Genomic DNA, 15,757 nt, shown 5'->3' on the forward strand with positions numbered 1-15,757 from the left:
TAAGAATGCGGTTAAGAACAAATTTCTCGATTTTTTTGGATGTTCTTATATCCGTGGTCTACTGTACAATTACTTTTTGCCGGGTTAACCTTTATGAGGTTTTTAGTTGGCATATATGCAATGAAATTGACAATTTAAATCCACTTCATTTACTAAATTCAGTACAATGTAAACGTGTCATTAGAACAAAATATCCAGTACTTTGAAATTATTAATAATTCATTCGAATTTTATCGTAAAGCCACAGCAAACCAAATGCTATTTGATGCCCCTCCACAATTTGTAATCATCCAATAACAAAAAGTCCGGCTGATATTGATAATGGAAGATATTAAGTTCGTTCGTTTACTCAATAATTTGTACAAATTATTACAAAATGTTGTTTCTTATACCCAAAAGTCCAGAAAAAAAGAGATTGAATTTAGAAAGCCTATTTGACAGTTGTGTTACTGAGTATTTGCAAATTCTTACAAGGAAAATTTACTCAGTAAGAATTTTCTTGTACCATCAGCTGATATTTAATCAGCTGTTGCGTCAAAATTGTTTGTTGTTTTAATCAGCTGTGTCGATACAATCTTTTTACTAAATGTTGTTCGTTTACTTTTTGCAATTTTCTCTCTTGAGAACGAAAAATTCGTATTTACTCTCTGCAAATTCTTACTAAGTAAATGCTACCGGGAAATTAAACGAACGAACCTATTGTCGTTTCATTGTTGGAACTTAACTTCAACACATCCGTTCTTTTATTCGTATTAGGCGAGACAAAAATAATTTTTGTCGCGGGTCTTTCCATTTAAACTCTTTTTTTTTGCCCTATAAATCATTTAAAGTCCCAATCAGCTTATCAGATTTCAACAAGTTCAAATTTAAATACTATGAACCCGTTATTATTAAATCGAATCATATGTTACATATATGAATATTTAAAGCACACTATTATTATTATACAATATCTGACATAGCATATTAGCTAAAACTATTAATCATTTTTCATAATTTGTTTAATTTTTCGTTTTTATTTTTTTTCTTCTCCACATTCACTTAAAATACATTGATAGATTTAAATTTTCTTCATTTCTTTATTTCATTTTTTTAATAATTTCTTTTCGTTTTTTTAACACACACAGACACATCAAATTTGCTAATTACTTCGATCTTCATTTCGGGCAAAATACGTTAGATCCACAAATTTTATGTTGACGCCCATGACACGCGATAATTTACGAAATACATCTCCATTTTCGACAGATGCCGATGTCGATGCGCGACATTTCAATTCGTACATTTCAATGGTAAAAACAATACTGAATGGAATTGTTTGAATTGATCATGTTAAACTTTGTTATCTTCGAACCGCAACAATCATTTTTTTCTATTTTGTATTTCTTTTTTTTCGCTTTGCTTTTGCTAAAATTTTCTTTGCGTTGGGTGAATTATTTGCGCATACATATATGTGTACTGATATGTACGTAAAATGTTTATGTATGGATATGTTCAGCTAATTAACCCAGTAAACATTTTTTAACGATATTTGTAAATACATAAGGTAAGTACCATGGAACAATAAATAGGTTGTCCATTTAGCGCAGCTGTTGATTTGATCAACTGTCAAAGTGCATAATTTCTACTTGAATTCCATGATGCAATAATAAGGTGATGTATCAAAACAAAAACCTTTTGTCTCGACCATCTGTCAATTTTTTCCTTATAATATTTCACATGGTTGCCAACAGTGTAAATCGAATTCAAGTAGAAATTACGCACTTTGACAGTTAATGGAGCTGCGCTAAAAGGACTATCCATGGCACAATAAACAGGTAGTCCATTTAGCGCAGCTGATGTCTCGATTAACTGTCAAAGTGCGTAATTTCTACTTGCATTCAATGTGCAATGCTGCCAACAATGTGAAATATTACATGAAAAAATTTTACAGAAGATCGAGACAAAAACAAATGTTTTTGTTGTGATACATCACCTTATTATTGCATCATGGGATGGGACTACCCAAGATCTATTAATAAGGTCACCAAGGTAGCAATCGAAATCGGAAAACAGCTGTTTTTTTCTCAAGTCTAATGTCAAAAATGTCGACTTTGTTTACGTTTTCATAATGGAAGTCAATTCATAATAATTTATTTTGATAGCAAACTTGAATGGCGCAGATATACAGCTGGTCTCCCTGGGTGACCTTATTTATAGGCCATGGGACTTCAGATTTATGTGCCATGTTTAATCCGATGTGCAATGTTGCCATCTACGTCAAAAAAAAATTGTAAAGAAAAATTTGACAGATGGCCATCATTACCTAATTATTGCATCATGGTAGATATATAAGGTAGCCGCATCGACGAATTCCTACAACAAACATCGGTTGTTGTATTTTGATATGTCAAAAATATTTTGCTAAAAAAAACAGATTCATAAGCTTTTTTTACACAAATTCTTGTAGAAAATGATAATACAAGTATTAAAAATTTGGAGATTTTCATTTATAATTTTGTTTTTTAATTTTTTTGGTTCTATATTACAACAACATTTTTGACATTTATTTGCACCAACAGCTGGGCCGATGCGGCTACCTTATTGAATATACCTTGGTACATACCATGGCACAATGAATAGGTAGTCCATTTAGCGCAGCTGTTGTCTTGATTAACTGTCAAAGTGAGTAATTTCTACTTGAATTCGATGTGCAGTGTTGCCAATCATTTGAAATATTATCTGTCAAAATTTTCCTTATAATATTTCACATGGTTGGCAACCTTGTACATCGAACTCAAGTTAAATTACTAACTTTGACAGTTAATCGAGACATCACCTGCGCTAAATGACTACCTATTTATTGTGCCATGGTACATACCTTACCACGATGATGCAATAATAAGGTGATATATAAGGAGTTCGATTCTGAAAAATGTTTTGTCGATACCATGGTATAATAATAAAAGGTAACAGCAAGTGTTGTTATACAAAAAACGATACAACAACCACATGGAAATTTGTTGTTGTAAGTTCTACTAGTGTAATATTTCACATGGTTGGCAACCTTGTACATCGAACTCAAGTTAAATTACTAACTTTGACAGTTAATCGAGACATCACCTGCGCTAAATGACTACCTATTTATTGTGCCATGGTACATACCTTACCACGATGATGCAATAATAAGGTGATATATAAGGAGTTCGATTCTGAAAAATGTTTTGTCGATACCATGGTATAATAATAAAAGGTAACAGCAAGTGTTGTTATACAAAAAACGATACAACAACCACATGGAAATTTGTTGTTGTAAGTTCTACTAGTGTCAACTCATTTGACAGAAAAATGTAAACAAACAAACAAATTATCATCAAATTATTTTTATTTTGAAAATGAAATAGTTTTGAATCCTCAAAATAAAAATTGAAAAACATGAATGAAAATCTATCAAATTTATATTTCTATTGCTTCCACATCTTTCCTTTAATTGAGCCATTGCCATATATATGTGTAACACATATGAAAATGCTGGGAATAGCGAGTTATTCCTTCAAGAAAGATTTGCTTTCTGAAACTTTCCCAGCAGGCAAATTGAGTAAATTGAATACGGGGGCACATTAATAAAGAGCAATTTCAAATTGTATGCGTTTATAATTTTCCTGTTGGGTGATTTTTAAAACCATAATTTGTCAAATTCATATTGACACTAGTATTACGTTGGAATCAAATCAGCTGGGATTTGCTGTTACCTTTTATAATTGTACCATGTGTCGATACCGACAAATATCGATAATTTTGACACACGTATTAGGTTTGTTTGCCTACTTTTCCAGTAATAATTATTGCATAAGTTCTGTCGTGAGAGTAAACAACTCTGCTACTGCTCTCTTTGAAATTTCTTCCCCCTTGTCACTTTTGTCTCCTAAGAACTCGGCAGAGTTGCTTACAAAGGTTGCATGTATAAACCCGGAATAAGAGAGATTCATGTTCTTCAAACAATAAAATTAAATATGTAAATTTTTCTAGTTAGATTTCTAAATACTCAGTACATTATTCAAAATAGTTCTCTGAATTCATACACTTTTACTGAACATTTGTATAAGAAGACAACATTTAGTAAGATTTTGTACAAACATTGTACATTGTACCGGATTTCGTTAACCCAGTCGGTTTTAATTGTGAATTCCTTTTAACATATGCCAAATAAATCTCCATAAAGAAGGTTAAACCCACGGCACAATGAATAGGTAGTCCATTTAGCGCAATGATGTCTTGATTAACTGTCAAAGTGGGTAATCGATGTGCAGTGTTTGCAACCATTTGAAATATTATATTGAAAAATTTGACAGATAGTCGAGACAAAAACAAAGGTTTTTGTTTTGTTTTAATACATCACCTTATTAATGCTTCATGGTTAAACTCATGGTACAATAACTCAAGGTAGGCCATAGCAACCTATAAATTACATTTTTTTCATACTTAACCTACTTTATGAGGATTTATTTGACATATATGCAAAGGAACTGACAATTGAAACCCACTGGGTTAATGAAATCCGGTTAAATGTAAACGTACTATTAGCATCTAATGGCCGAATCAAAAGCTTTGTCATGATTTAGATTAGGCGAGTTTACTTGCGGCGAGTCTTTGTTTGTAGAAGAGAGGGGCAAGGGAATAGAAATGAAAAAAAAATTGCTTGTACCGACAATTTTCTGGCAATTCGTTTTGTGTATTTCGTATTTGTTGACATGTTATATATGTATGTATATTTAAATGTGAAAAAACAACAAATAGAAAAATATTTTGGAAGCCGAATTGCCTTGTATAGACAAGCAAGTTCAAAATAGAACGACAAGAATTGCCGCAAGCCAACTCGCCTAATCTAAATCAAGACTTTGGCAACACATAATTTTTGAATTTTTGCTATCGTCTAAATGTTCCTAAATGATGTGACATACAAATTATGTTCTGTATCTAAAATATAAATTAAATTGGTGTTAAATATTTTAATGCACAGAATTGATATTATTAAGAAGCAAATAATACTACAAACGAGTATATTTCTTGTTGTGAATGACATTTTAATTTAATGCCTTTCTTATTTAATTGAAACACGTTTCAATAGACCAGCAACGGGGCAATATATATATATATATATATATATGAAATAATTCCCCACAGAGGATAATAAAGGTAGAACAAATTAGCGGACTTCAGGCTTGACATATTGGATCTCATGCATAAAAACGAGTAAAAGCGATGAGTTGAGTCAAGTAAGAAATTGCTCGTAAGTTGAGTAAGATCGAACAGCAAAAGATTTTGCTCAATGTCATATGCATAAAAATGAGTTCAAACCAAATGCAATTATTTGAGCAAATTGAGATCAAACTTCTAAAGGGCTAAGCAGAATGCTCGCGTTGAACCATCCGTTGCGTTATGTGTTATCGAAAATACAATAACCACAAGGAAACGATAACACAAACGCTCGAAGTTGATATGCGTTGCGCTTCGGAGTTAAATATATTTTAACTTTTTGCGTGCGTTAACGCGTTAACAAAAAACGCTCAACGCGAACATTCTGTTTAGCCCTTAATTGTTAATGAAGTGCTAACATATCGTCAAGTGGATGTGAATTAGAATTTGTAGTAAGTACTAATAATAATTTAGAAACTGACGATATACAGTAGACCACGGATGTAAGAACATCCAAAAAAATCGAGAAATTTGTTCTTGTAAGGGGGTTTTTCTTATATGAATGTATTTTATATAATAAACCGCATTCTTATATGGGTGTAACCTTTTCTTATGTCCGTTTTTTCTTATATAAGATGTTCTTATATCAGTGGTCTACTATATATATATTAGTACCAAAAATTAAAGAAAATAAATATTTACTTGAAAAAAGTCAGTTATCAAGCATTAAAAATAAGAAAAAAAATTAATTGACCATAATTTATTTGATCTGCATCTTTCGCGAATTTTATCCACTGGCTTGCTTTGGGAGATATAAGTTTTGCAACATTCGCAATTGTTCGCGACACAGTTTATTGGTGTAGTCCAATGTCTGTGTTATTTTGGAATCCAGAATCTTATATAGAGTCGAATTTTATCAATGTTGCTGAGGGCACCAATACGCCTTTCTTCTGGCACCTCAAAAAAAAATAATTCGTTAACCAGCAAATGCTGCTACCATCCAATTTATGTATTTATCATTTTTTTTTATTATTTGTATAAGGGTCGTACCTAATTTATTGCGCTCCGTACAAAAATACACACCTTCCCACCTTTACAGAGTTTGTAAGACGTCCGTATTACCCAAATACGTAAGGACTTTATTTGCATCTATGCCGATTGAAAACGGCAAAAATGTATAAAAACAGTTTTTTAATTGATCGACAAATGTTTACATTTATAGAAAAACAAAATTTTCAATGACTGGAATTCTATTTTCAAAAAACAAAAATTCCAAAATACGCATTGTCAATGTTGACATTTTGCAACTTTATATTTTTATACGCAATGCGTGTTTGGGTAACATTCATTGAAATACATGTATTTAATTTTGAGGTGAATAAATTTGTATAATGCTTTATCCTCCCCTGCTAAATTTGTCTTACGCTGTTGATAACATTTTTTATTTATTTTTGGTACAAAATATTCAGCTTCTTTTTATGCATATGAAAATGAGAACAATCTCATCCAAATTCGATTTCTAAGTTCAAACTGAGCAAGAAGAGATCAAACGTGAGCAGTTAGTAAAAGCAAATACATCAAATTTTATTATGCATACGACAAGCACCTTTTACTCAAAAAATCGAGTCCAAGCTCAGGCTCACATATTATCCATGAGACCCATTATGTTGACTTTTTTAATTGTTAAAGAATGAAGGAGAATGGCGTCAAAAATCAAGTTTTACTTTGATATCCCTTTATAAATTAAATCCTCGTATGTGTCACCCCCTTTAGCCGGCAAAATCTTCCAATTGATCAGTTCTACATGTCTGATCAGATGTAACAACGGATATTATTATAATACCGAAATGCGCAAATAAAATTTGCAATTTCTTTCTTCTTTTCTCTACTAATATTCCACCCTATCCACAGTGGAAGAAACTTTTGCTTATCGGTGTATTTCTTGAATATGAAGCCTAAAAGTATGCTATAAAATCCAATAGAATTATAAATAAAGTTACCAAAATCTACAAAGGTTTTTTCAGTTGGATTTTTCTGAAGTGTTGACATTTAAAATTAGCTTCGGGGAAAAAGTATATACATACCTTAAAAAAAACTAATCATGTCATTGCACGTTTTTTCATTTGGTCATTTATAATTTTATTAAAAAACAAATATTTTCACAAAAATCCATTTACAACATTGGTAAGAAGAAATTTATGATTTGTGGATGAATCAATATCTAAATCTTATTCCCAACTCAATTTTGAAAAGAAAACCTGATATTCCATTCATTTACACGTTTTTAGTAAAATAGAGGTGTGCAAAAAGAAAATGCTCGGAGGGAAATGAGAAACCGCCATATAAAATGTCTTACTAAAAGAAAACACGGAGAACGAGATTATTGATACATGTAGACAAGGGCACCAGTCCCCAGCGTTATTGTAAAATTTTAAACATATGTCAAATTTACAGAACGACTTGTTGTATTATTTTTTATTTATTCTGACATTATAGCCCAAAACGTAGAGGTGTATTTTTCTTTGTTGACAAAACATACCCTACCTTGTATAATTGTACAATAACCTAACTTGAATAATTGTACAATGATGTGAACATGAAACATCTGTCGTGACTGATCGCTAAGGAAATGCATTATTGTTGGTCCCAGTACTGAAGAGAAGGTCCCGACGATATACAAGTTCTTGTAGAACTATATATAAAATATTTAATTCAAAATCGATGGAAAATTATAAGGGCAAAGAAGTTCATAATAGTACGTTTACATTGTATCGGATTTCGTTAACGCAGTGTGTTAAACCTAAAGGAAACACTTACCAGGATTCCGGCCATCCCTGTTAAGTTCCGTCCATTTAGCGCAGCTGATGTCTCGATTAACTGTCAAAGTGGGTAATTTCTACTTAAATTCAATGTCCATTTGAAATATTATAAGGAAACATTTTGGCAGATAATCGAGACCAAAACAAAAACCTTTGTTTTGATACATCACCTTATAATTGCATCATGGTTTGAATTGTCAATTTATGAAGGAATATCAGAGTCAAACTTGTACTTGGACGCCGTTCTCCTTTATTCTTTTACAATAAAATAAGCCAACTTAAAACGCCAAGTCCGAAAGTCCGAAAGTTAGTGGATTTTATTTGACAATAAATTTGTAGTCCTTTTAGCGCAGCTAACTATACGATTAACTGTCAAAGAGCATAAGTTCCGTTCCAGAACCTTATAGAATCTACTAATTTTACATGTTTTGCAACTTTATACTCGAAAACCGTCAAATTTAAGAGAGCACAAAACAAAATGGCGTACTCTTTGAAAACTTTTTACTCGAGAAATTTGGTCGAGTAAAAATGGTAAACAGGAATGCCTACTTCTGATTTCCTGTTATGTTGATTTTGAAGTATTGCCATCTATTTTTGGCATATTTACTAGATTTGCGTTCCCGAACTTTTCAAATTATTTTGTACTCTGAGAGCAATTTTGAAATGTTTCCCTTTTACTAGATTTACTATTAAAAAAGTACTGGAACAGACCAATAGTTTCTAAAGCAAACTTGAGAAACAGCTGATATCCAGCTGATCTCCCTGGATGACCTAATCAATTCGATGTGCAATGTTGCCAACCATGACAAGTGTTACTAGATAAAATTTGACAGATAATCGAAAAAACAGACGTTTTTATTTTGATAGATTACCTTATTATTGCATCAAACTCATGATGTAATAATAAGGCCATTACCTCATTATCAAAACAAAAATATTCGTTTTTGTCCCTTTTACGAACTTTGACAGTTAATCGAATCATCAGCTGCGCTAAATGCACTACCTATTTATAGTACAATGATCAGTATATGGGGAATACAATTACATATAACATGTTTTATGACAAATCATTATTTAATTCCGATTTTAAGTTGTAATTTCCTTTGTATATATGTATGTAAAATAAATAACGATTTTAGAATCTACGTTTACTGTGCTTGACAACTTTTTAGGTGTTTTTGTTATAGTGCAAGGTATTAAGTTTGTCACTGCTGAACTTAAAGACTTTTGTACTTATTTTTTGTTTATATTTCTGAATATTAATTTGTGTCACCTAATTACAAATGATAATTATTACAATTATATCTAGGGATCTAGATAATCAATGAGATACATGATTATGTCTTTTTTACACTCGTATAATAAAGAACACTATATTTTTACATTATAAAATATTTGTTGTTGTTTTGCAATTATCCATAAAAAGTTAATTTATGTTAATTCTTGCCATTTTAAAATGGAATTGACAATTTAGATCTACTGGATATAAAAAAACTGTGCTATGTAATTTTTCCTGCAACCATGGCACAATAAATAGATAACTGTCAAAGTGCGTAATTTTTACTTGAATTCAATGTGCAATGTTGCCAACCATGTGAAATGTTATAAGGAAAAAATTGACAGATGGTCGAGACAAAAACAAAGACATGATCGGCAACATTGCACATGCGTGCAACCATGACACAATAAATAGGTAGTCCATTTACCTCAGCTGATGTCTCGATTAACTGCCAAAGTGCGTAATTTCTACTTGAATTCGATGTGCAGAGTTGCCAATCGTGTAAAATATTATATGGAAAAATTTGACAGAAGGTCGAGACAAATTTGACAAGGTAAGGTGATGTATCTCAATAAAAACCTTTGTTTTTGTCTCGATCTTCTGTCAAATTTTTCCATATAATATTCAAATTGTTGGCAACTCTGCACATCGAATTCAAGTAGAAATTACGCACTTTGACAGTTAATCGAGACATAAGCTGAGCTAAATGGACTACCTATTTATTGAGCCATGGGTAGTCCATTTAGCATAGCTGATGTCTCGATTAACTGTCAATGTGTGTAATTTCTACATGAATTCGAGGTGCAGTGTTGCCAACCATGTGAAATATTATAAGTAAAAAATAGACAGATGGTCGGGACAAAAACAAAGTTTTTTGTTTTGATACATCACCTTATCATTGCATCATGATTGCACTATTGGAAAATCGGACGAAATTTTGTATGTCAATATGAATGTTTCTTTATCTTTGCCCCATGAGCTTCCTGTCAGGTATTTTAGACAGTATTTTACTATACTAGCGTCGAATGATTCTGGACAATGTGCAATACATTATGTCACCCATTTATTAAAATTAATTTTCTAAATGTTTTTATTATCTAAATTTTATTATAAAACTTTTTTCCCACATAACAATAATATCACAAACTTCAGTTTAACTATATCTCCTTTGTAAATATTTCAAATAACGATAAAGACGATTTCGTGTCAAAAATTCCATGGTCGAAAAACGACATTTCAAAATCACCCAAGCCAACAGAGTAAACAATAAATAAAAACCCAATAAAAATAATATCGAACTTAAATAATTTGCATTCAAATTCCCGGTTAATTTCATAATAAAATAGGGTTTCTTATTCGCACAAAATATATACTTTTCGGGACAAGGTAAATCGGCACGATTATAACCGAACAGTGTTATCATTAGACCCTCGACTGAGTGACGCATAAAACTGGTGTACATCAAAAATGTTTCCAGCGGATGAAAGTGCGGACGATCAACGGCATAATTGGCAAACATTATCCAAATGGCACACATATTTGGACCCATAAATAGGGCATTCTGAAAAAAACATACTTATCATTTTATTTTTTTTTAATATTGATCTAAAGTCTTACCAATAATCTTAACCTGGATCCTACTAAAATACCAAAACTGGATCCAGTCAATGATGTGAGCAGTGTAATGCCGATAAATAGCAAATAACGAAACAGCTGTCTTGGTTGACCACTCAGAAAATACATTATCGTTGATCCTAGCACCGAAGAGAAGGTCCACATGACAAATTGGCATGTCACCAGGGCCATAAAATAGCTACTGAGACGATACCATTGATTGAAATGTTCTCGCCGCAAATATAAAATTTCTTGTGGAACTGTAAATATATAAAACCAAATACAATACCAAAAAATTTAAATCGATACTTTATACGGAGACGTTCCTGAGACCCTCTATAAAGATCATAATCTTATTTGAGTAACAAATCGCTTTCCGTTATATGAAAAATATTTTTTGGGGTCACTTACCGTATGACAGCATTGGTGCCATGGATAAAAACACAAATTGAACTATTGTTAGGACCACAAAATTATAATTAAAGGAACCTAAATAACCGTGATTGCCGACTTGGCTGAATGCAATACCCATAATTGTAGACAGGAAGATATTTGTATACACCATAAGTTTCATATTAGTCTGAAAGAAAAAAAAATTATATAAATTATTATACAACAAATGTGTATTATTATATATTACAAATAAGAATTTATGGTCTGAAAATCTCCCAAGAATTCCTAAGAAAATATTCTATAAAAATCCAATATTTTCAGACTAGAATGAAAAATCCACGCTTGTCAAACCCAAAATTCTTCCTAAAATCTTCTTGAAAAATCCACGCCCATTGGCCTAGAAGTCCTTGAGGAAATATTCTTGAAAAATCCACGCTTTTCAGACCTTAAATTCTTCCTAAAATATTTTTAAAAAATTCACGCCTTTCAAACCCAAAATTCTTCCTAAAATACTCTTTACAAATCCATGCTTGTCAAACCCAAAATTCTTCCTAAAATATTCTTTAAAAATCTACGATTGTCAAACACAAAATTCTTCATAAAATATTCTTGTCAGACCTGAAATTCTTCCTAACATATTCTTTAAAAATCCACGCTTGTCAAACCTAAAATTCCTTACAGAATATTCTTTAAAAATCCACGCTTGTCAAACCTAAAATTCCTTACAGAATATTCTTAAAAAATCCACGCTTGGTAAACCCAAAATTCTTCTTAAAATATTCTTGAAAAATCCACGCTTGTCAAACCCAAAATTCTTCCTAAATATTTTTTAAAAATCCACGCTTGTCAGACATGAAATTTTTCCTAAACTATTCTTTAAAAATCCACGCTTTTCAGACCTGAAATTCTTCCTAAAATATTTTTTAAAAATCCTCGCCTTTCAAACCCAAAATTATTCCTAAAATATTCTTTAAAAATCCACGCTTGCCAAACCCAAAATTCTTCCTAAAATACTCTTTACAAATCCATGCTTGTCAAACCCAAAATTCTTCCTAAAATATTCTTTAAAAATCTACGATTATCAAACACAAAATTCTTCCTAAAATATTCTTTGAAAATCCGCGCTTGTCAGACTTGAAATTCTTCCCAAAATATTCTTTAAAAATCCACGCTTGTCAAACCTAAAATTCCTTACAAAATATTCTTTAAAAATCCACGCTTGTCAAACCTAAAATTCCTTACAAAATATTCTTTAAAAATCCACGCTTGTCAAACCTAAAATTCTTCAGAAAATATTCTTTAAAAATCCACGCTTGTCAGACCTGAAAATCTTCCTAAAATATTCTTTAAAAATCCACGCTTGTCAGACCTGAAATTCTTCCTAAAATATTGTTTAAAAATCCACGCTTGTCAGACATGAAATTCTTCCTAAAATATTCTTGAAAAATCCACACTTGTCAGACATGAAATTCTTCCTAAAATATTCTTTAAAAATCCACGCTTGTCAAACCCAAAATTCTTCCTAAAATATTCTTTAAAAAGCCACGCTTGTCAAACCCAAAATTCTTCCTAAAATATTCTTTAGAAAGCCACCCTTGTCAAACCCAAAATTCTTCCTAAAATATTCTTTAAAAATCTACGATTGTCAATCCCAAAATTCTTCCTGAAATATTCTTTACAAATCCATGCTTGTCAAACCTAAAATTCCTTACAAAATATTCCTTAAGAAATTCACGCTTGTCAAACCTAAAAATATTCTTTAAAAATCGAAGCTTGTCAAACCTAAAAATATTCTTTAAAAATCGAAGTTTGTCAAACCTAAAAAGATTCTTTAAAAATCGAAGCTTGTCAAACCTAAAAATATTCTTTAAAAATCGAAGCTTGTCAAACCTAAAAATATTCTTTAAAAATCGAAGCTTGTCAAACCTAAAAATAGTCTTTAGGAAATCCCCGCCTCTCAAGCCTTTTTTTTAAGAAATCCACGCTTGTCAAACCTAAAATATTTTGAAGAAATCCACGCTTGTCAAACCCATGATGCAATAATAAGGTGATGTATCAAAACAAAAACATTTGTTTTTGTCTCGATTATCTGTCAAATTTTTCCATATAATATTTAACATGGTTGGCAACACTGCACATCGAACATAAGCAGAAATTATCCACTTTGAAGTTAATCGAGACATCAGCTGCTCTAAATGGACTACCTATTCATTGTGCCATGGTCAAACCTAAAATATTTTGAAGAAATCCACGCTTGTCAAACCTAAAATATTTTGAAGAAATCCACGCTTGTCAAACCCAAAATATTTTGAAGAAATTCACGCTTGCCAAACCTAAAATATTTTGAAGAAATCCACGCTTGTCAAACCTAAAATCTTTTGAAGAAATCCACGCTTGTCAAACCTAAAATATGTTGAAGAAATCCAAGCTCGTCAAACCTAAAATAATCTTGAAGAAATGCACGCCTGTCAAACCTAAAATATTTTTTAGGAAATCCACGCTTGTCAAACCTTAAATTTTATTTACGAAATCCACGCTTCTCAAACCTAAAATATTCTGTAAAAATCCACACTTGAAAAACTTAAAATATTTTTTACAAATCCACGCTTGTCAAACCTAAAATATTCTTTAAGAAAACCACGCCTGTCAAACCCAAAATATTCTTTAAGAAATCCACGCTTGTCAAACCTAAAATATTTTTTTTTAAATCCTAGCTTGTGAAACCTATAGTTCCTCTAAAAACTCATTAAATAATCCGATTTTGTCAGAACTAAAATTCTTTCAAAATTAAGGTTAGGTTAACACACCTTATCTCTCAGCATTTGTTGTAAATTCCGTTTAAATATTATGCAATATTCCGACCACCAAGTATTTTTCGCTTCCTTCGTTGTATTGAGATTCGTGTGATCAAAGGAGGATGTAACAAGGGTATTGCGTTCACTTGGACCACTGGAATGCCATTTGTGAACTTTGCCATTTTGAATTTCACTAACCATGGCCTCATGATAGTCTCCATGGAAATTTGTGGCAACTTCAATAACTGAAAATATAAAAAATAATAAAAATCTATATACAAAAATATTTTTTTATAAATTTTTTCCTTTGTTCCTCAGTTATATGACTTCAACAATAACAACAATTTTCCGATACTTTTTTTTAATAGCTTATCACTTATTTATGAACTAAGGGACCTTGAATTGTGCAAACATAAGTATAATCTAATTCGGCGTAACACTTACTGTAATCAGCTGGATTGTGGGTAATCGGACATTGCAAATTGAAATTTTGCAAGTACGGAACTATGCCATCCACTGATCCCTGATAAATGCATTGGCCAGCTGACATAACATAGACCTTATCGAACATTTGGAAGAGTCTAGCCGATGGAGAGTGGATTGAACAGATTATAGTGCGTCCCGCTGTGGCTAATCTCTTGAGTAATGTTATGCACTGAGTGGCAGAGAATTCATCGAGACCACTACAATTAGAGAAAGAAAAATGAATAAATAATTTCTAATTTTTTAACATATTCTTTACTTACGTTGTCGGTTCATCGACAAACAGCACTGCGGGATTATTTAATAATTCCAATGCAACACACAGCCGTTTTCTTTCTCCACCCGAAATATTGGCAATCCTAGTATTGGATTTATCTTCGAGTAAAAATATTCTCAAATATTCATTGATAATTTGTTGTCGTTGCTGTGCGGTTTTATTGGAAACCATTTTAAATTTCGAAGCATACATTAGAGTCTCACCAATTGTAAACATTGGACTTATATAGTCTTCCTGGAGAATGTATCGTGAGTTTTTATGAAATTCATGCAGATTTTGTGGCCTATCATTGACGCTAATGTTGCCAGATGTTTTTGAAAGTCTGTAAAATAATTAAGAAGCGAACATTTAAGAAATAGAATACAAAAGAATATCAGGACATGCTAAACATTGTGGGATATTTTTAATATGTCTTCAATATATAAAAAAACATCTTGAAAGACGCGTTTAGCCTTTATCGTGAAAATGTGCATTGTTTTGATTTAATTTCTGAATCGAAATATAAATTAAATCTACTCATTATCTGGATATGCTCCAAATCCTGTGGCTAATCGAGATAATTTCAAATACAACCCTATTTTTGTAGCAAAAATTGTATCAACCATGGCACAATAAATAGGTAGTCCTAACAGCGCATCTGACGATTAGATTAACTGTCAAAGTGCATGTTGCCAACCACGTGAAATATGACTAGAAAAAATTTGACAGATGGCGCAATAAATAGGTAGTCCATTTAGCGTAGCTGATGACTTGATTAAATGCGTAATATCAGCTTGAACCAGAACTAATAAGAGATGACGGTATAGATTGTATTCCACCTAGCCAATATGAGGTCAGAGTATCAATTAATCGGCTGAAGAACAATAAAGCAGCAGGTGCCGATGGATTACCAGCCGAACTATTCATGAAGGGTGCTACGATG

At 31.7% G+C, this 15,757-nt stretch overlaps 1 protein-coding gene across 1 annotated transcript; it reads right to left on the reverse strand.

The window, feature by feature from the left end:
• Positions 1-1,149: 1,149 nt before the first annotated feature.
• LOC133325875 (ATP-binding cassette sub-family G member 4-like) lies at positions 1,150-15,006 on the reverse strand (the record flags this gene model as incomplete). Its single annotated transcript, XM_061534575.1, has 7 exons — positions 14,822-15,006; positions 14,520-14,758; positions 14,088-14,320; positions 11,299-11,467; positions 10,891-11,144; positions 10,647-10,834; positions 1,150-1,304 (listed from the first exon to the last, which is right to left on the reverse strand). Coding segments are annotated over exons 1-7 (1,423 nt in total), but the record flags the coding sequence as incomplete, so codon positions are not given.
• Between the last annotated feature and the right edge of the window lie 751 nt (positions 15,007-15,757).

The sequence above is a fragment of the Musca vetustissima genome, unplaced genomic scaffold, assembly GCF_032173495.1.
Source record: "Musca vetustissima isolate MV318-11 ecotype Yass unplaced genomic scaffold, APGP_CSIRO_Mvet_v1 utg17337, whole genome shotgun sequence".
NCBI classification, from domain to species: domain Eukaryota; kingdom Metazoa; phylum Arthropoda; class Insecta; order Diptera; family Muscidae; genus Musca; species Musca vetustissima.